The 22,673-nt window shown below is 44.5% G+C and overlaps 1 protein-coding gene across 5 annotated transcripts in view; it reads right to left on the reverse strand.

Moving 5' to 3' along the window:
• Positions 1-22,673, reverse strand: part of POLQ (DNA polymerase theta) — a 95,524-nt gene that overhangs the window by 69,627 nt on the left and 3,224 nt on the right. For 2 of the 5 annotated variants that reach the window (XR_009459009.1, XM_014603882.3), the window contains exons 2-12: positions 22,443-22,625; positions 21,728-21,858; positions 19,443-19,599; positions 15,893-16,001; positions 13,614-13,833; positions 8,704-8,848; positions 8,443-8,583; positions 6,390-6,602; positions 4,369-4,511; positions 1,492-1,696; positions 466-608 (exon numbers count right to left, since the gene is read on the reverse strand). Coding sequence is in view for 4 of the 5 variants with exons in the window: in XM_014603882.3 (XP_014459368.2) it covers positions 466-608; positions 1,492-1,696; positions 4,369-4,511; positions 6,390-6,602; positions 8,443-8,583; positions 8,704-8,848; positions 13,614-13,833; positions 15,893-16,001; positions 19,443-19,599; positions 21,728-21,858; positions 22,443-22,625 (1,790 nt within the window). In the remaining variant the exon portion in view is untranslated. Of the gene's footprint in view, positions 1-465; positions 609-1,491; positions 1,697-4,368; positions 4,512-6,389; positions 6,614-8,442; positions 8,584-8,703; positions 8,849-13,613; positions 13,834-15,892; positions 16,002-19,442; positions 19,600-21,727; positions 21,859-22,442; positions 22,626-22,673 lie in introns of those variants that run through there. The other 3 variants (XM_019476340.2, XM_019476341.2, XM_019476345.2) reach the window with 3 other exon arrangements.

Consider the following 22,673-nt stretch of genomic DNA (forward strand, 5'->3'; position numbering starts at 1 on the left):
CACAGACAAGGCTCCTGCAGCTTCAAGTAGATAAAGTCCAGCAAGTGTATATACTTCAGTGGGTGTTTGACAAAGAGACTAATGAGTCCAAACAATGATTAAAAACCAGTTCACGTCAAAGCATCATGAGAAAATCCTCACTCCACCCTAGACCTTAAATATTTAGTTTTGAAACATTTTTGTTTGTGAATATGAGAAGAATAGAGACAAAATTGGGCTTAAATGGACACATGTTTAGTCTTAATTTCAGAAAGGCAGGTGTTTCCTAATAAGGATTATAAAAGTCAAACATGTTCTAAACTGAATACTTCTTCCAAAACACTCCACACCCTCCTCCCTAAGGGATCAGCTGAACAGAATACACAACACAAGAGACCCTGGATCCACAAGAGGCCCTGGTCTGTGTATTCTCTATTCTCCTCCACCTGCTTCAATGTCACCTGCTGTGAGAAGCAAGGAACCTACCAAATAGACAATGTGCAGGTCATTCTCCAGGACAAACCCCTTCATAGCTCTCTGGAGGTCAGCAAAAATTTCCAGGGCTTCCATTGGTGAAAGAGAAGAGGAAAGAGTAGCAGAGCCAAGATGCGTTGGGCAATAGACCTCTGCTGTAATAGACACAAGTATTTTATTTAAAGGTAAATATATATTTCACTTTCAATTTATACAGTACTTGATTAATACTATCCAAGCTTCACTGCACTTTTTTTTTTTTTGGGGGGGGGGGGGGGGGGGAGGGGGGGAGAACGATGACGACGGACACGGGACGACAAGAGAAGAAATAATGCGCCAAATCCACAGTCCACATGCAGAAATGCTATAAATGGTGTTCAACCTTTTGCTCATGTGGGCCAGACCAGTGGCTTGGGGCTGGTCTATGGACCGGATCAGGTCCCATGAGCCAGAACTGGGCACTGTGCTGCCTCCCCCAAGCTCAAGGCCAAGATCAAGGCCCATATCACCCAGATGTGAATCTGCATGCCTAGATTGGGCCCCAGGCCACCTTCACATGCAGATCCAGAGAGCTATCCAGCCCACAGGGCTCCCAATGGGTCCATAAATTTGGCAGCAGGGGAGTGGTAATTGCAGCTAATGTTCCCCTGCCACTAAATTTTCAGACCCCTGGGGACCTGTGCAGAACAAATGTCATGGCTCCATGAGTCCAGGGGCTGAACACCCACATTATAAGGCTACAATACCTTGTAACAGCTCGGGGCTTGCATGCCAGATGCCATGAGTCCTAATGAAATGGCCATTGCCTCCCTCTCAGAACACACACCAAAAACTAAATTAATGAAAAAGTTGAATTCACAACATCTTAGACACCAAGCAAAACATGCATCTTAAGCCTCTTTCAGCCCAAGCCCAGAAGTCTCAATTATAAATTTACTCCTTAGCAGTTGCAAAAATATTGTTCATTCAAAACTGCCTAAATTGCAGTCCAAGGGAAGGAAGTGTGGACTTACAATGCACAGGAGCAACCAGCTTTACCTTTCACTCCATCACTAGGGCCCGAAACCTGGATTAATTCATTCTGCAGCAGCCATGCCACACAAGCCTCGATAGCTCCATTCTGAACTCCGTCCTCATTTTTCTCACTCCCCTGCTCGTTATCTTTCAAACTGGCAACAAGAAGCGTACAGGAAGCATAGGTCCGGACATCATCTGGAGTGCTGGCCACTCCACCCACGATGATCTGTTAAGGAAGGTTTCATGCTCAGAAAGAAAGGAAGATATCTCCGAAAAGGAACTTAAGGGAAATTAATGAATTTAGAAAACCAGAGAACAGAGTTGAGTATCTGGGAGGAACATATGGCAAAAGCAAGTGCAAACTACTAGCTCCATAAAAGAGAGAAGCAGGAACTGTCTTCACAGTTATCTTGCAAAGAGAATAGATAGAACTAAAAGAATCAGATTGCTCCCTACAGGAAAGAGAGCACTTGTGCATAGATTTGAAGAATACTGCCATGCTTTGGCAGATGTAACACACATGCATTCAGTCTCACTGCAGTGTAAGGAGCTTGACCCTAGCTCATAGTTTAATTGCACAGCAGTGGCAAAGCTAAGGCAGAATGTGATTCATTAATTTTTGGACATAAAATAAAACAAGGAGCAGAATCCTGCCCATGGCTACTCATCCTGGTGAAGTTTTACTCTTTGTAAATGTATAACTGCTATCTTCATTTATAAAGGGTGTTATTTATTTTAGATTTTTACTTTAAAATTATGTGATTCCTGCATTTACTCAAATATCAGATGACCCCCCAACCCCGCAATCATTAGATTCTATATGTAGAAAATTTATTTTAAATTTTGTTTTTATAATTCTCCAGGTATAGAATCTAATTATTGGAGGCCTTGAATGCATGTCCCTCCCACTGCTACAGCACGGAAAATAAATCTGGGATGGGTCAGGTGGCCCCACTACCCTCTGCCCCACCCCCACAACTTCTTCCCTCTAGCAGTCCCTTCCCCCATCACTGTTAGATTCTGCTCTCCCTGAGACCATGGAAGTGAGATGCAGCAGGCAGCCCACCCTCGCCCCACACGCAAGGGCACTTGCCTCTCATGCCTCCCCCAGGGGTGAATGCAGCCATTCCCCTTCCACCCCACCCTGCAGGAGCTGCCCATGGCTCCACCCCATGCCCAGCCCCAGCTGGACAGCTCCTGCCCCTGCCCCACTCCCTCCCTCACTGTGGAAGCCTCAATCTGTGCCCCCCTATACCCTCTTCCCCCAAAAAAGACTTACTGGCCAGATGCTGCTCTTCAAGCTGCTGGGCTGCATATCTGCTATCAGATCAGTATCAGCCAATATGGGTGGTTAATAATCGGCCATCGATATTGGCCAAAAAAAAAAAATCTTTATTGGTGCACCCCTAAAGGTTCTTTAAATTAGGGCTGAAGTTACACCTGCAGAACCTTTTCTTCAAGTTACACAACTCTTTTCAAATGTAGTAAATAACTGTTTTGGTATACAAAACCATCACTTGCTCCTTTTCACTTGTACTCATTCTGCAAGTCTGTCTGAAGTTAAAAGCTTGAAAACATTGTTTTCCCACTTGTGTAAGCAGACCTGACTAACATCTATGGAGCAGATCTGTTCCTTTTTTAAAAGTTGCATTTCAGGCTAGAACTGTATTTTAAATGTTTCCTAATCCAGTTCTTTTCTTGCCTGCATTACTCAAAACCATTTGAAAAAGTCATGATGGTATTTGGAGCTTGGTCTAGATTTTGTAGTTTTACTGGTGTCAAGAGGGGAACAGACCATGGGGATTCTTAATTAAATGGACTGATTTTAACAATCTCTTGCCATTATGTGCGTCTGTTTGGGTTGGCATAGATCTTTTTGAATTAAAAACCCTTGATATCACCAGAGAATATTTTTATACATAAGTCTCCCCATCCCTCCAGCTATATTATGTATGGAGTATGAAGGCACACTCCATACATAATATAGCTGAAGGGATGGGGAGAGTTATAAATAAAACTATTCCCCCTTTTGTTGTACCACTGACTTTCCTTTCATTTGTGCTGCCACAAAAAGAAAAAAATTATGGCAGCACAAATGAGATGTCTGGTGATGTCTGTTTCCACGCTCTGGTTAAGGGTTTTCCTCTGCCTGTAACCTAAGCATATTTAATATAGAACTGGAAAGGGCCTCCTGGGCTATTAAGTCCAGTCCCCTGCATTCACAGGCTATTGCTAACCAAAGAAATCCCCAAAGTCAGCACTTTAATTAAAGGGAACAGTGTCCAGAACACTAAAAACACCCTACAACCTACCACAGGTAAAAAGCAGAGAAGAGGGCACTGCCAATGCAAAACATTCTCTCTCAGGTCTGACTACAAGAGCCACTTCTGGTCAGACCTGATGAAGAATGCCGTGTCTTGCATTCAAAAACTTGATTAACTCTACTACACAGTCAATCCAATAAAAGTTATCATCTCACCTTAAGAAACCCTTGCCTGAAGCATCTTTAACAGTTACGTATAACTATTCCTCGTAAGGGTAAAGGCACACAACATAATTGCTGTGGAATAATTTACCCACATATGACTCATGGAGACACATGAGCAGCTCTCATATTGGATACATGCAGCCAGAAAAAGAACTGGTTAGCACTTGGCAAACAGCTACCCTGGGGTTGAAATCAACTAGGGGAGTAGATAAATTGTGTGTTTCAGGTAGTAATCTTCTTATATAGCAAGGTTACTGTATATTTCTCAAGAGAGACGTTTAGTCTGGATTTGTTGTGCGTCTGTCTGCTCCACTTTCATTATGCAGTAAATGTTTTGCGCACCTGCACCCTGGCCTCACATGGACTAATACTGTAAACAAAGATCTGATTCGTTCCCAGGTGCCCCATACCTCAAGGATTGCTCGTATCATGCTAGAAGTAATTCCTTCCCCCTCTCTTCTGAGCAAGCAGCTGCGGACAGGCTTGAGGGATCCCTGCAGTAGAGCAATGCCTTTAGACCTCTCTGAGGGCTTGCACACTAGAATGCTCTCACCTATGAGAAAATAAAGACAAGATGCTCAAGAGACTAAAGCCATTTTCAGAGATGACATGGTTTCAAGTATATCATTTGTCCATGCAGTGGACATAAATCTGAACATGCTCTGAGCATGAGTAAGAAATTTCAATATACTGCAGGCAATGTTCCTTCTAGATCCTTGAGACATTAGCACTATAATAACTACACATTGTTCATTGAAGGCACAGTACAAAAGAGATGCCCTGAGAGCACTTGGGAAGTTGGTGGTCCCAAAGGTACAGAAATGTTCTATTTGTGTAATTCTTAGCAATGTCTATCCACTGCTGTGGAAGACTCCACAGATTCATAGTGTTAAACAGGGACCTAATCATCACTTGTTGCATTCCTCAGCATCAGTTCTAGTAAAGACTCAGAAGAGGATGAGAAAATGATGTTTCCTGTGCTGGAATTAATCAGTTCTATACTACACAGAAAAATCCATTTTTCCTCTCTTCTGCTCTTAGGATAGAAATAATTCTTACTCACAGAGTGAAATGACAGAGACTGGGCAGCTCCTATGATAAAACTCCACAAAGTTTAATTGATGTCTTACTCTAATATCAGCAGTTTAACAATAATATTTCCCAAAGGTGATAACTATATATAAAACTGTCAAAACAGAGACCACAAGAGATCAACTTATGTAACCGTGTGTTTTGCAACTAAGATGTCTTTGCTGTGGGAAGTGTATAAAATTTATAAGACATCAGTATATCAACACTCACTTAATAGTCTTTGTAAAGAGTATTTCCAAATATTGATGCATCTTCCAAGTACAGCAAAATAATGTATGCAAAGACCCAAAAGCCATGGAACAAAAATAAATACTATTTACTAATGTATGTATGAGATAATATGAATGGGAGAAGAAAAAAAGGGGATATGGAAGACAAATAAAGAGGGACAAACATTCCATACCTGGAAAACTACTGAACACTAAAAGCCAGCTACTCCAAATAGCTGTTGAACAAATAAAACAAGCAGGCCTAGTTGATGAAAATATACTCTTTTTTAAACCAAGGAACCAACTGATCTCAGTCATTTGAGATGTCTAGAACTAGAATGGACAAAGCGCTGGAAGGCCTCCAGCATCAAAGTCCTGTTCTATAACTATGTTGATCTTTACATTTCCTTTTGTTTATTAGGAAAAATCCTACCCCTATTATCAACTTTCATTCCAAGCAAAGTTGAAATCAATAGTTTTGTTGAACATCAACTGATGATAAATGTGTTTTATTCAATATATATGCAGCTGTTAAGACACTGGGTTTTTTCTGGTTTTGGCTTTTTTCTGGAATACAAATAAAAAGTCTTGATGGAAACTGGGAGAAGCACAAAAGCATTTCATTCTTAGGATTCTTAAAACAAAGCATTAATTTTGGTAAGGATATTTTTATCCAAGTTATTTGTCCAGGTGGAAGGTAGAATTTTGCCAAATTTTGGATCTAAAACTTTAACCTCATTGCTTGAAGGTTAAATCCATTCAACGGAAATTTACAACAGAACTTTCACTCACATCAGAGATTGTTAATGCCCTGCCAGGCTGGCCATGCCCCACAGAATTAAATCAAATGAGCAAATTATTAGAAGCAATAAGGAATTCAATGAAGAAAACAGACTGTTCTTCCAGTAACTGACATACAGACACCAAAATCAGTCTCATGCAGTGTAAAAGCATCCTCTGGGAATTACAAATTATATCCCCATTAATACTAAACGAATTCATCTTGATTAACTTTATCATACTGAATACCAAAGGAATTCATCATGATTAGTCACTAATTGTAAAGCACTGCCCTGGATGTAATTAGGTTAACACAGTTCTTAGAAAATGTTAATAAAGCCTCCACTTACCCACTGTGTCTGCTCCTTTTCTGCCAGCCCTCCCAGCCATCTGCTTGTAAGCCAGAATGTCCAGGAGTTTGCCACCAAACACAGGAGTTCGGATAATTACCCGGCGTGCAGGCAAATTCACCCCAGAAGAAAGTGTAGAAGTTGCTGCCAGGACTCGAATCAGTCCCTGGCGAAAGGCCCCTTCAATGACATCCCGTTCATCAAAGGTAAGACCTGAGAAGAGACTGCTTCCAGTGAGCACAGTAACAGCCTGTCTACCTTGAAGAACTGAAAATGTCATAACCACTAGTAGGAGAACCCATGCAAGAAGCAGTAATGTGTTAATGCACATTTGCCATGTGGTGATTGGATCTATGAAGGACAGTCACACAAGTAGCTTGGTCACTGTTTCAAAGTGTAATCAAAACAAAATAACTGAAGAATGTTTTTTCTTTAATCACTTAACCATTACGTAGTCTGTTATTTTAAAGTGGTGTTTCCCAAACTGTTGAGCATCTACCAGGGTGGAGGCAAGGGGAGGGTGACCAAGACACCCATGAATAACAGCAGCAAATTGACAGGATCTGCTTACTTCAGCCACTGCTTCTCCCACTAGCACAGGGAAATCGATAGCAGTTGCTGAAGTAGGGATATGCAAGCACACCTGACTTTACTACCGTGCGGACTTTTCTACAAGATTTGGGAAATACTGCTCTAAAGTATTTGTAGACAACATGAAGATTAAGAAGAGCATGGTATTTACTTCATATATTGCATGTTGTTGGAAAAAAAGGGCAATAGCATATTGAGCTGTATTAACAGGAGTGTCAATTGCAAATCGAAGTGATTTTTCCACTTTATGCGGCATTGGTAAGGCCTCACCTGGAATACTGTGTCCAGTTCTAGACCCCACACTTCAAGAAGGGCGTGTACAAATTAAAAAGTCCAGGTGAGAGCAACAAAAATTATTAGAGGCCTGGAAAACATGACTTAAGAACTGAAATAACTAGGATTAATTATTCTGGGGAAGAGAGGGGGGTGGAGGGGGTGATAACAGTCTTCAGATACCTGAAGAATGGTTATAAAGAGGATGTTGACAGACTTCTCTATGACACAGAGGACAGGATGAGTAGTGCTCTAAAACTGAAACAAGGGAAATTTAGGTTGGAGAGTAGGAAGAATTTTCTCACTTTTAGGGTGGTTAAGCATTGGGACAGGTTTCCATAGAAGTTATGGAATCTCCATCCTTGGAAATCTTTAACAGCAGCTTAGACAAGCACTTGACTCGGATGATTTAGTCGGGAACGACCCTGCCTTTAGGGGGGTGGGGGTTGGATTAGATTAGTAATGCTCAACATCTGGCCTGTGGGTTGGACACCACCCACAGAGCCATGTCATCTTGTCTGCAAGGTTCCCCGCAGGCCCAGAAATTTGGTGGCAGGGAAAGAGTATGTGTTAATGGATCCAGAGCCACAACCATTAACACTGTCACCACCCCACTACCACCAACTTTCCAGACCTCTGGAGAACCCCGCAGCCCAGATGACATGACCCTGCTTGCCTGATTGCACTGGCACAGGGCCCTGCCATGGCCAGATTTGATGCACAGAGTCAAGCCATGACCGAATCTGGTGTGTGGGGTCAGACTGGACTGCATCTCCAAATGGCCCTGTGATTAGAATCTGTCCTGCACTACCCCTGGGCTGTTCATCAGGCCCACTGGGCTAGAGAGGCTGAGCCCCATTGGACTAGATGACCTCCCAAGGTCCTTTCCAGCCCTATTTTTCTATGATTCTATGAGGTATTTTAGAAATAGAAGAAAAGAGAATTGTATGTGGCCATTACAGCAGAGCTGGGGGCTAATGGTTTCTCTACCACTAAGTCCTGTGATTTGGTGCCTGAACCTGGACTCCTCATTATTTTCCATTCTAGGTACAGGTCAAAGCAGCATCTACCTTTATGGTAGTTTTAGGCCTTGTTTTTTCTCAGGCCAGGCGTGCATTTTAGCTGACTCTGGATTAATCAATGTAGTACAGCTATTAAGGAACCCAGCTATCAGGAAGCTCAGGAATACCTGCATGATGAAATGCTACTCCCCATGGTAAAGTTCGCTGGAGCACAGAGTCCAGACCCGAGAGTGATTGTCTTAGCTGGTCCATCACCTCCTCTATTGCCTCTTTGTTCAAGGGGATTGGTGGAAGGTTTGAGGTTTTTCCTTTCATCAGAAAAGAGGAGGAGAAAGAAAGAATAATTAGCTGCTTTTAGCAGGACTACTGTGCTGCAAAGGCACAGCATGGATCAGCATATCACAGCCTCCTCCCCCTGCCCCTCTTACTCTCAGACAGCTGCAGGTTGCAGAACTCTCTAGCTATGATGTCTGCCAGCTTCTCACACCAGTTCTTGGATGGACAGAAGAGCAGGACTGAATGACCATCACGAACAGTCTCATAGCACAGGCTTACAACATGGTCCTCATCTCCCTGAATTGACACAAATAGCTTTTTCAACATATTTTTGCATCATACAAGCTTTGAAAATATTGCCAAGCTGGCTGTCATAACACACTTTAAACCTCCTACCCCAATTCAGAGAGGAACAAGGAGAAACAATGGAGCCACATTTTTGGAAGTCTAGGTTATTTATAGACAACACGTCAAAAGAACCAGTTACTCTAAGATAGGGACAGGCAAGCCCACGCGTCCTGCATCTTCTCCCCGCCACCATCACCAGTACCCAGCAACAGCTGAATGCACAGCCCTGGATCTAGCCTGCCCTGCACACACTCCAGACTCGTCTCAGCTGGACTGAACTAGCTCTGAACCAGCCAGGACCTGCGTGCATAGCCCTAACTCTGGGCTGCCCTGTGTCCACTCTGAACCTGTCTGCGCACGAGTGGCAGTGTGGCAGAAACTGCTGCCGGGCATGGAAGAAAAGTGGCCCCTGCCCCTCGCCAATGCCGGGCTCTTCTTGCTGTGGCCACCCCACTTTCCTCTTTTCCAGGAGACCTGCAGCTCCTCTCTGCTGCCATCACTACCGCCACCAGCACTGCATCCAAACCGCCCAGCGGAGCAGTGGTGACAGTAAAGAGGAGCAGCCCAGGCACAGGCTCTAGGCAGCAGCATCAAGAAGGGCCTGGCAGCAGTAAGGGGCTGGAACCGCTTTTCCCCCCACACCCAGCAATAGCTTCTGCACAGCTGCCACTGCTGCTCATCGTGTTTGGGAGGGTAAAGAGCAGGCACGGGGTGGGCCAAGGTCAGGGCTGTGCACGCAGGTCTGAGTTGGCCCGGAGCTGGTTCTCTCTCACCAGGGCAAGTCCAGAGTGGGTGCAGGGCTGCATGTGCAGGTCCCCAGACTCCACAAGGCTGGCACCAGCAGCACCAGCCAGACGGAGCTGCCATAGCCTGGACTGCCTAGAAATGTCGCAGGACTGTGAGGGCAGCAGATTGTGGCTCTGCCCCAGGCCCTACCCTGCACTATCACCGGCCTGCAATCCTGACCTTCTGCTCCCAGAGGCTGCTCTACACCCACCCATGGCCCCATCCCATCTGCCTGGCCAAGTGTGCCCTGCCCGTGGGGGTTGCAGCCCAGTCTACATGGAGACCCTGCCTGCTCACCTGCTCCATCCAGCACCCCAGCAGTAAGTGCAGGGAAAATGGGCCTGGAGAGCATCAATTGTCCATGCAAAAGCTCACCCAAACTCATTAAGTGGCCATCCAGCCCAATTAATTGCCCACCCTTGCCCCAAACCTTGCTTGTTATGCAACAGAGCTCTTTGAAAGAAGTTCTGAAGCACTTGTTCTTTGTAGAAGAGACCTGATTCGATCTCTCTCTCCATTTTTGCTCATGTGTGGTACAAGGAAAGCATACTAAAAGGCAGATAAACTGATTTCAAGCAGAACAAAGAAACTGCTTTTTGCTCATTATTTGATGGAGGGGCAGGAGTGGGGTTCAAAGTCATTTTATTTTTTTGGAACACAATACATAAAGACAACTACTACTGCTGCTTGTTAGGCCCCATCCCCCTGGCTGAAGTTACTACCTCTAGAAAAGTTGTCTTGACAGAAAGGTGAAGTGGAGAGCAAGCAGCAATGATCTCAAATGGAAGGCCTGTGAGCCCTGCTACAAATAAATTCAGATTCCTAGGAGGGAAAGTGAGAACAAACCCTTTCAGGACTACAATAACCACCACCAGAGCCTTAATGGAACAGAAATGGCAGAAAGAGCCACTAGTTCCATTCCTAGCAAGCTGGCTGAGGAACCCCATTTCTTTCACTCCAATTGCAATTCTAGAATGTCTGATACCCAAGTTCTGGGTGGAGACCACTAGCAATGAAGACTATGGCAATGTTGAGCCCATATCACACTAGGTCTAAACTAACTGTCAAAACTGAAGCAATTTGGATTAACCTAGCTAGGAAAAATTCATATCTATTTGTAAAAATGTGGTAGGTCTTAGAACCCCCCAGGGGAAGGCACTGTTTTTTTTTTATGGCATCTGAGGTCATGGGATCAACACATGGAGAGGGACTGTTGCCTAGTCACTTAACCCTTAGGAGAGGCTTGTTCAGTTAGCTCTGGTCTAGGTTCATAAGAGGAACAGGAGCGTCTCTGAGGGACAAAGAAAAACAAACAGATGAGCAGAAGAAAACTAGCTTAGGAAGGAGTTTAAGCTAAAGCTTCCGGTTTTCACATTACCATTAAAATCAAATTCCAAAAGGTAAGTTCATCTTTGAGCTTGAGTGAATGTGGACATGCTATCTTAAAAGTGAGGTAGGAATGTCCCTTGCTTGAAACTTTACACTTAAAAATGTACCAGCAAACCTAATTAGTCTAGAGCAGAGGGGGCCAAACTCTTTGACCAACAAGGCAAAAATTAGCCTCATAACCAGGGATCCAGATTTTCCATTTCCCACAGAAAAATAGAGTAAACCGCAGATTTTACCTTTACTGGTGGCAAAAGCAGATTTCTCATTTTACTGAAGAAGCCTGGAGATTTTTCAATTTTGTGATGCGCTCTCTGCAGGCTGGCAGGGTTCCAGCCTGCAGGGAGCTGGAAGAGAGCAGGAGGAGGGCAGTCAGGCAAGGGGAGCCACGTGCATGTGTGTATTTATGTGCGCACACAGCCACCAGGCAGCTTGGAGAGCAGCTCCTGCAAGTAAGTCTGAGTGGGGGGGAGGAAAATGAGGCCTTCATGGTCAGGGAGGGAGGGAGTTAGGCAGGGCTGGAGCTGGGGCCCTCCCCCAGGGCCTCAGCAGCCCGGCTGGCGCAACCTGGCACAGCATAGACCAGCAGAGCCACAGAAAAGCTGCTTGTCACTGCAAGCTCCGTGCTGCCCTTACAACGCACCCCCTGCATGCGCAGCAGCTTTGATCAGCACAACCCAGTGCTAGTGCCTTTACTGCAGCTGCACGCACAGGGGGTGCATCACCAGGGCAGCACAGAGCTCACAGCGACAAGCAGCTTCTCCACGCAGCTCTGCTGTTCCCTGCCACACCAAGTTGTGCCCATGACGTGAGAGGTGCAGATTGAGGCAGCCATGGTGAGGAAGAGAATGGGATGGGTTTGGCAGCTGGGGCTAAGGCTGGGCCTGTGCATGCTGCCCAGCCAGGGCCGGGAGACCATAGTCAGAATGCACAGCCGTGGGGCCCAGTAGTGAGAGCGGGATGGAGCCATGAGCAGCTCGTCCAGTGGCTTGTCCCTGGTGGCAGAGCCAGGTCCCTGCTACTGCACCCACTCCTAGGGGGGCATGTGCCCCCCTCCCCGATTTGTGCACGGGGCAGAGGCAGATGCAGGCTGCCCACTTCAGGCTCAGGGCTCCCCACTCTGCTGCCCTCTCCAGTAGGTGGGACCCAGCATGGGAAGGCAGAGCCAGTGGGGAGGCTTGGGGCAGCCACCACTGCCATGAGCCCCATGCTGGCCACGCCGCTATGGTGAGATGTCCCCTGTCTGCCCAGCAGCAGTGGGGCGGAGCGAGAGGGGGCACAATTCTGCAGCAGAGGCTCCGTGCTGCCACTACCACCAGAAGCTCCTGGCCAGCTGTACCACCATGTTGAGACACCCCCTGCACACCTGGCCCCCACTGTGGCCAAGTGGGGAGAAGGTGCCATGCCATGGCTGTACAGCTGATGCAGGGCTCCTGGGAGCAGCAGCACTAAGCCTCCCTGCCCCACTCTGCCCTCCGCACCAAGTTCCACCAGCTTTCCCCCAGGGGGAAGGCAGCAAGGAAGGGAGCCCTGACCCCTGCAGCAGGCAGCCTACACCCTTCCCTGCTACCCAAGGTGGGGGGGGGGAGAGGAGACTGGGATCCAGCAACAGCAGGCACTGCCTCCCGCATGCAGCAGCTGGGGCTCAAGCACTGCTGGCTGGCTGCAGCTGGCACCCACGGAGCAGGAAGCGAGCAGAGTGATCCTCTAGCCCTGGTAGCTGGGGCAGGGAGGAGGAGGGGGCAGGGGCTTTGGGTCAGGAGTGAGAGGAGATGGGGGAAGCTGCAGATCAGGAGTGAGGGCCATCAGCAAGGGGGTGATGGACTGTGGGCTGGGATTGAGGGGCACCAGCCGCGATGGGGGGTTGTGAGTTGGAAGTAAGGGGCACTGGGAGAGCTGTGGCTTGGGAGTGAGAAGCAATGGTATGGGCACAGGCATAGGCAGGGGAGGGCACCAGCATATCAGGGCTGTGCAGCATCATAAAGCAGCAGGGAGGACAGCTGCACCTGGACCCATGTTCTGGAGAACAAAGGGAGCAGGGGGAGCTCTGATTTTCCATGATAAAAAAAAAAACCCAAATGCCAAGATATACAAGTATTTAGAAATGATTTTATTCTAATGGTTGAGGCACTAGTAAGCTTTCAAACTGCTTTAAAAGTGTAAGTGCGTCAATAAAATATTGTGTTCAACTGATACCTATATATATAATGACGTTTCATTTTAATCATGGAAAAATGCAGATTTTGGGGGTTTTAAATCAGAGAATGAGGGATTTTTAAACAGGGAAAACCAGGATCCTCTCTAAGTGCCACTTCAATCCCCTCCCCCTACTTGGCTGGCTGTTCTGTTTTCTGTGCCCTGACTGACCTGCTGCTCTGTTTTCTGTTCCCTGCCCCATCTGCTACTGTACTGTATGCCACCTCGCCAGTCTGCCACAAACAGAGGCTACCTGTGCTATTTATGATAGTTTGGCCAGCCTGGGGTCTAGACTGTAGTAGCAGTGTTTGTCTGGAGTAACTGGATGGCAAGAGCCTTTAGTTACCTTCAGTTGCAGCATGGGCTGAAATTCCCGCACTAGATTCATTGACGAGTCATAAATATTGCTGCCAATTTTCACCCATTCCATGAGGGGCACAGGGCGAAAATCAGTGTGGTACAGCTCAGCATTAAGCCAGGAAGCCAGCAGGTGCAAGTTAGGGAGGGTGGCACTCATGCCAACAATTTGTATTCCACCAAAAGCAGGACTGCTTGCCTTTGCCTGTCTGTAATTGGTTAGAAGGAGATGAACATCAGTAAAAACCCAAGCTAGTGATCTGGTTCAGAAGACTAAACCCTCTCTAACCCTGCATCCTGACACACAAAGCAATACATTTAAATCCCTGAAAGAGAAGCAGCAATTACTCTATTCTTGGTGTGCATAACTATCGATGTTAGATACTCATCTGAAAATTACCCACCATTTTAAAAAAAAGTGTCTTTAAAGTGTAGCCTCTTGATGCAGCAACAACCACAAGCTGAGTGCCCAGCAGGAAAACATTGTTTTAAACATTTCCTTGTGGCGGACTTTGAGCAATCAAGTTATCAGAGTGTGGAAATAAAGAGATGGATCAGTTTTCACCATAACCTTTCTAAGCTTAAATACCACAATTAAGTCCCTTCCATTTTGTCTCAATTTCAAGCTATATAATCCAAGACTTGGGTTTTCAAAAGCAAGTGCCTACAAATGTAGAATCTGAAATCCTTATTTAAGCAACTAACTAAACTAACCAACCTCATTTTCAAAAAATGCTGAGCACCTATTAGTTTCCATTAAAGTCAGGAGGAACTAATGGATTCTCAGTGCTTCTGACAAAACTAACCACTTATTTGGACATCATAGTATTAAGATGTATGAGACTTTTTACAAAGATAATAGCCCCAAGTTTGGTACTTAAGTTGGGGCTCCGTTTTAAACCACAGAATACAGGATGGATTTGATTTCTGAAGTCATGTCTGCCAAAATCAGAGGTCCTGTTTAAGTCTAAATATCAGTCTAGAAATACCCAAAAGCTAATGATGGGCATATAGCCATGATCATGTGTTTCTGCTTTGTATAGAAGATACTTAGAAAGAAGTGGAATAACAGCAATTACATGGTTAAAATGACAACAGACACACAAGCTGGCACAATGACTCAGCAGAAAACAAAAAGGTTTTTTTCCTTTAAGAATAATGCCAGTGATTAAATGTCAAATTGAATTAACCTAAAGCAAAAAAGGAGAAAGCAAACCATTCCCCATTTTAAGTATTTAGTCCAGTCTAACGACCTTGATGTGAAGCTGACCGGCAGGTTAACTTCTTGTTCATCAACATCCATCAAGCAGCAACCTGCACACTATCCTGAACACTACTTGAACACATTTCTTTCAATGTTTATCAGTCATTTCTTGACAGTAGGATCTATGAGGTTATGGAAGTCTACTAAGGGAAGCAGCAGTGGTAAAAACCGTATTGCTTGGGACACTGAAAATTAAATAGGACAAGATGTAGAAGAGCAGCAGAAACAAATCCAATTTAAGCAAATGTTTAAATTTAAAAAGTAGACTAATTTGTTTTAAATTAAAACTTTGCATCAACTTTTTTTCCTGAAAGATTTCACCGTATGCCAAAGTACAAATTAAAAATATGAGGGTAAAAGTGTTTTTGACTACAGTGACAACCTCCAGGGAAATAATGTGATGAAACTTTAATAACCAGGAGATTGTATGTCACAGCTCCCCCCAAATTCCTGAAACCAGTCCAAACTTTCAAATGCTCATGGAATGGACATATAAACAATTTATCAAAGATAAAAGGCAGCACAGTTTTAACACACATCAGCTGTTCCAAAGTAAATGCCTGTACATAGGTTTTAGCTTGCCACTTATCAGTGGGGGTTATCTGTAGTGGCTTGCCTCTCTCTCTCATTGCTTATAAAGAGAAGTTTTTACTAAGAGACAACCTGCCATAAGTTATCTTATGCTTAAGGGAGGGGAGGGCAATTAGCATGGAGCAGTCAACTCCTAGTCAGTCATCCCTTTTACCCCACAGCAAATCATTTATGCGCCCATACCCTGAGAAAACACACGTATTTAATCTACCATGAGTTTTGTGAATTTAGTTGTGAAATCTCCGTCCCTGGAAATTTTCAAAAGCAGGTTAGAGCTAGGATGGTTGTCAGGAATGATCTTGCCATAAGCCAGGGGCTGGATTAAATGACTTTGTGAGGTCCCTTCCAGACCTACTTCCTATGATTCTACACATGCTTTGGTATTAAGAGAGACTAATCTTAGGTCAACCAACCTTTTGGTGACCTTTTCTGTAATAAAACGAACTTTGGTCAGCAGGAGTTCCAGCAGATAACCCCGGTGAGAATCTCCCAGCATGTGCAACTCATCCACAACCACCATACCTACAAAAAAAGAGAAGCTCTACAGATATTAGCTCCCTCAAAGCTTCCTGGCAATAAAATAAATAAATAAATCCAGTCAGTCCTTCAGCCCCACTTGAACAGCTGCAATAGGCAGCAACATTTTCAAATCTGTTACACTGCTCCACAAACAAGCAGCATAGCCATTTTTGCAGGATTTCAGGTAAGCTAATTCAAACTGCTGAGTGACAGTGCCAGTTACCCTGGCTTCATGCTAAGGAGTCTACCTACAGCACCATGCAGACAAAGCTACACTGCGTTTTTAACAAGGCAGCCCATATACAGCAGCATAGCGTGTTTGAGGACACCAGTGCCTGGCACAGTAAGTTTACTGTGTAAAAATGCTTTAGAAGCTAGTAGGACACATCTCAAGTACAGAGACCTCCATCCTGCAGGTATGCAGTACTATTCACATAAGGCAGGGGTGTCAAATTCATCTGGCCTCGTAAGCCAGATGAATAGCATGGGGTTGGTCCACAAGCCGAATCAGGCTCCTGCAACCCTGTCCCACCTGCATGCCTGACCCAGTACAAGTTACACCTGCTTAGGCTAGTCTGGGATGCTGGCCCAAGCAAGCATCATAGACAGCGCATGCCCCCACCACTGCGTGTGAGACTGGTCCAGTGCAGCAAGAGAGGCAGCACCAAGGGCCGGAAAATGGGGTTCTGTAGGCCAGGTCCACCCCACAGGCTATATATTTGACACCCGACGTAAAGAATAGAAGTTAGCTTTAAAGTGGTTGTCCAAAGAAGTACCCTTTTTGCTTCATAACAAAGTCTCTAATAGCAATGGCATCCATAGATGAAGAGAGAGTGCCGTTGTCCAACTCTCCACTCCAGGTTAAAGCTTCTATGCTTGCTACTGCTACTGAGGCACCTAGTCTCTCACTACACCATGTAATGTGGCAACCTAAGCAGTGCATAAGACAGGCAGGTCTGACAGTCAGGCATAACGCTACTCTCTGCAAAGAGGCACTTGCTTGAATTATTTGCAGGAGTAACCAAAGTACCCCAACAAAGGCACCCTAGTCTTTCAAAGTGAAGTGCAGCCAATGAGGACTACAGGTGTCGGCATGCAACATTTTGTCAAATGCAGCAACCAGCTGAGTGGTGCAGGCCAGGGCCTGTAGTTCTTCCACACAATTATCTCGACTGAAAACAAGAATAACTAGTCTCTTCTTCTATCTGCAAATTAAACATGACCCTAGAAAGTTGCTACCCTGACCTGTAAACTTACCTGCACTCCTGGGTTTCAAATTCACATCCTACCTTACCCGTATTAATGTTCAAACAGACAATCTTCAAGTTTTGACAGCCCTTAGTGGCAATTGCAGATGTAATTGAACTTTTCCAGCAAAACACAAAAAAGGAAGACCTAGAGATTATTTTCCTTCACTTTAATGTGAAAAAGCACACACATGCAAACTAAAAACGCACCTCTGGTAACACGTTACAAACCCATTCCCAGCTGACACAAACAAGGTGTTTTTTTCTAGTCTGGTCTCCTAAAATATCTCTAGACTCTTACACTGATACTACGGTAACACGTTACAAACCCATTCCCAGCTGACACAAACAAGGTGTTTTTTTCTAGTCTGGTCTCCTAAAATATCTCTAGACTCTTACACTGATACTACACTGCAGTTAGAGGAAGCTTTATCTTGTCTTGTTTACTAGCATTCAGGTAACTGCCACAGACTACATAAATAGTTAGCAAAAAATCAAACTGTTCTGAACTGCCTCATGCAGCAGAGAGCTTCTCTGGCAGTAAGAATTTGGTTTCTCTCAACAATTTTCAAAGGCAATCTGAGCTAGCAGCAGGGGGCTGACATCAACAAAAGGAACAGTTCCTGCTTGAGATGGAGCCCAGCCAGGACTGCAGTTGTCTCCCAATAATTCGTCTAAAAAGATAAAACATTCCATTAAGAAACAGTCTAAATTTAGAATTAATTAGGAGACAAGGTACAAATCTTGAAGCAGCATATTGGCTTGGTTTTGTTTACAGGTAAAGGCATTTCCACCCCATGCCTGTACTTTCACGCTTTTACAAAACTTACCTCCACATGTTCCCCTCCGAAATGGAATTTGTTAGGATTAGATTACTCCAAAAGAGACTCTCTCACAGGGGTGGCAAAAATTAATTTGCATGGTTTTAAACAAACAACCAAGTATCAGAAAGTAACATGCAATCAGCAACACAGTTGTTCAGAAGTTGGAGGGGATTTTAGCTTTCAAATAATTCAAGAAAATTCTACAGCCTTTGATGAGGTATGAACATCTGGAGAGCTGATCAGATCACACAATTGATTGTACACACCTATATGACCCTTCTCTGGCACATTTCCCCTTAGGAGACACAGTGAGGCACAGAAGTGGATGGATGCACCAGCACTAAGGAATTTGATGTATTTGGAGCTTTAAAAAGATGCTAGTATTAGACAGCACTTCCAAGCACACATCTGTTTGTCAGCTGAAAGTATTTATAGTGCAGTTTCCAGAGACCAATATTTCCATGTGCTCTCCTTTGGTCACATATGCAGACAAAACTATCAGTCTCTGTGTTTTCACACTCTCTTAATTAAAGATCTGCCAAGTTAGTACAATGAAAAACTAAAGCATTCAATGCACAGAGGCTGTGAAACTCAAGGGGAACGAAGGGTCTCGCAGCAACTTAATATGCATTACATTCTCTAAATTATCAAGGTTTAAAATCTCAATCCCAACAGTGCTGTAATATCACTGGCCAGGGCCAGTGAGAGAGGGATTCTGTACTTAGTAACTTCAGATAAACCGGTACCTGCTAGGCAAACACAAATGAACAAATGAGCTTTTTCATTGTGCTAGGAAAGTACAACTCCCTCCTCAAATGCACAGAGAAAACCCAGAATTTTCTAAGGCTACATTTCTCCCTAAAAGCATCTTATATTCAGTGAACAGCATCAAATCTAGTAATGATCCAGGCCAAAGGAAGTTTGTGACCCTGAAAGAGAACCAGCTTCCCATGGAACTATTACCAGAAAAAAAATCCTTTTTGGTCATGCAGCCCAATATAGCCAAGCCCCATGCAGGAATTTCACCAGCTGGACTAAAGAGAGGTCTACAGTTCTATCCCCAAGGCCCAAGCTGCCACCACATACACTCAACTCCATGCATCCATACGCCCTACCCCTAGAAAGCTTTCCTTGACACAAGCAGCTGTTGCCCAGATAAGAATAGCCACTATCACATCTTCTACCCACTGAACAATGTAAAGGAGCCCTGACATGGGATCCCTAAGCCAACAAGGCTGCTTGATGCCCCAGATGGTTAAACCTGCTTCTTGAGGCCCTAAATGGGTTCCCTATTGTCTACAATTCTCACATACAATCAGGCTGCATAAAAACACTCTTCCAAGGCGCAGATGGGTCACATCCTAGTTTTTTACCCAGTAAATCCATCTGGTTTTCCTCTATGAGTCTGTTGATTAGACCATTAGCTCTCTCAATCGTGCAGACAGCAACATCCAAGGTAGAGAAACGTCCAGCTGGGGAGGTGTTTCCCATATAGCCTTCAACCCGTACACCCACCTCTTGAAACAAAGCCTGTGGGCCAGAAGGACAGAACATTTATTTGTGGATTAGAAACTTTGGCTGTGATCAATGCATAATACCTGCTGGAAACCTGCCAGTACATTAATCCTAAACAGGAATGCCCAACACCATCCCACTTTACCAAATGAAGAGTACTGCTGACCAACTGGTGCCTGCTATCTCCCACTCAACTGTTCCTTTCTGTACCAAAAGAGGAACCAAAACCAGACTGCAGAATGAGATACACAGCTGAAATGGGACAAACAGCTTTATTACACTGCACACCATTAAGGAAGACAGGGAAACTTATATTGCAGCAGCCAAATGTGTCAGTGTTTAAAACAGCTTCTGAAAGGAGCCTTGTTCTTAGAAGACCAGAGGAAGAGTCTGAACTGCCTGCCACAGAACAGAGAGAGACCTATTATTCCCAATGTAAAGACAAAGGGTGAAAACAGACATCATTTTGCGTCGCCTTTGTGTCACCAGAAAAATGGTTTACAGTAGTTCAAAGGCCAGGCAAACAGATGTCCATAACCCCTTGTCATGCTACAAATGCCCAACATTTGTGGCCAAAACAAAGGTGGTATTAATCTGTGCCACTATTTAGTGGCAGACATATATTGGCTTTGTGGTGGGAGAGCCTGGGCAGCCTGGGGCTCCCACACTCTCCAGCTACCCCAGGGAGGTGCTTCCAGGGTTTGAGGGGTCCAGTCATTCACACTCTGGTAATTCTGCTTCATTAGGTGAAACACATGCTTCCCATTGATCTTGTGGGACAAGTGGCATGTTCTCCCAGGGCAGAAGGGGCTTGGTCTTGCACACCCTAGAAATTCCTTGGTGGGATGGGGCTCCTCAAGCCATGGGGCATCACTCCATAAGAGAAGAAAGCCAGGCAGATGCTCCTGGGACTTGAAGGGCTTGATCCTGTACAGGAATTCCCGGGTGTGCAGGATAGGGCCCCTCAAGTCCCAGGAAAGCATCACCTGTTGTCCCACAAAATCAACAGGCAGGACAAGCGTTTCATTTAATAAAGTGGATCAGATGCAACCTGGCACAGACAAACTGCTTCATTTGGCAACATCTATTTCTAGCCAAAGAGAAGGCCTTCATAGGATACCAGAGTATGAAATGCACTGAATATTCACAGTATTTGCACTCTGTGCGAGCTAGTTACAAACATCTACTTCCCAACTTCTGCTCAGCATGTCATGCACATCAGAGCCAAACCAGACTACCATGCTTCTACATGTCCGGAACAGCATCATTAATTCCTCTGATTATGGGCTGCATGATTACAGTAAAGGCATATTTTCCCATTAACAATCACTGCAGAAAGTGGTCTGCAAACAGCCCTTGCATCTGGGTTTGTAGCATTTCCTGGAAACTGCCCAGGCTCAAATAACATCTTATATTATCAAAAAAAATATTTAAGCTTCATGAACTACAACAAGGATAGTCTGTTTTTTTCTGCCTTTGCATTTAGTCATTTTTGTTACCTGTTTGCCTTGTATTAACTGAAGGTTATAACATTTGGGCTTAAAATGCGTCAAGGAAAGGGTTTTTTTGTAAATAAGTGTTTCTACTATAAATGTATGGCCTAATTGGAGAAACTGCAGCAGAACCACATTACATCAGAATATAAAGTTTTATCAATATCAAAATTCTTTACAAAGCTGGATGGATTTCACTGGAATATAAGTTTGGGGGAAAGCAAGAAGCATTCCACTACTGTTTAATCATCCCATTTTGACTTTTTCATTTTGAAATGACTTCTGCATTTCAATTAATTTTTGTTAGGTGAATTGTTAGGTATTACATTATTTTAATGAATTTTTGTTAGGTATTACATATTCTAACACGACATTTAAAAAGTCAAAACCAAAATGAAACATTTAATTCCACTTCAAATATTTGTAGGGATTTGGAGGATTTTCCCTTGTGGAGAAAACTGTTCCAGATCAGCAAAATCCCCAAAAAGTTAAATTTCAAAGGCTCAAAGCCAGTTTACAAAACAAGTTTCTGTCCTCTGACCAACTCTTCACCCCATTACCCTAATTTCAGGATATGCAGTCTATCTACTAACATTCTTTACAAACCTTGATTTGACAGGAATAAGCCACAGACCCTACAATCTGCTTACCTGAAGATAATACTTTTTCTCTTTGGCCACAGAGACAAATGGGAGAATGAACAAAGCTTTCTTATGGGTCTCCAAGACTCTCTTCAAAATGAGTAGCTCAGCAACCAATGTTTTCCCAGCACTGGTAGGAGCTGAAGTAAAGCAACAAAAGCAACGCATGTCATAACTTAAACTGTAAGAAATCAGGTACTGGATGGCTTTGGGCGTAGAAGTCAGACGCAAAGAAAAATTCTCAAAATGGCCTAAGACTCAATCTTAGGTACCCAAGTATCTTTGCACTATAAATGCTTTGCAAAACTTGACACACAGCTATTCATTTCTAGGATGCTGATGCAAATCCGGCTCCAATCAGCAATACTAAAAGTCATCCTCATTGTGATGACAGGTCAGTGGCCAAGTAAAACTAGCCTACTGAGCTCAGTCTAAATCCTAATTGAAAGAGAGACACTTAAAAAGCTCCCACAGTTGGCACTAGTTGGCTCCCTACTGCCGGTCTCTAAAGACGACCCAGGAAAGAAATGGACATGGAAACCAGTCTCTTTCCTCATACATGCAGGAGGTCTCACCAAATGGGAGAGAACAGAGACACTTGGTCTGTTCTTTCTCTCTTTTAGGGTAAAGAAGATTTCAGCCTCTGGGGATGCCATTCAACAGAATTCATTTGAACCTTCTCAAAGAAGCTTGTAATGCATGAGTCAGCCAGATCTCCACACACCTGAGTAAACGAGGTTCTTCCCCTCCAGGACTTGCCCAAGCATCAGGCACTCTGCCTGCCATTCAAACATATGCACAACTCCCAGGCTGTGGTATTTCTCCAGGACTGCTTTGGGAAGGCCCCAGCTTGCTAGAAGCAACTTGTCTGCTTGGTCCTCAGGAATGTTCATCCGTTGGCATTGCCCTTTGGAGAAAAATGCCATGTTAGCAGCAGCAGCATCACACTATCAGA

Source organism: Alligator mississippiensis, chromosome 1 (assembly GCF_030867095.1).
Source record: "Alligator mississippiensis isolate rAllMis1 chromosome 1, rAllMis1, whole genome shotgun sequence".
NCBI classification, from domain to species: Eukaryota; Metazoa; Chordata; order Crocodylia; family Alligatoridae; genus Alligator; species Alligator mississippiensis.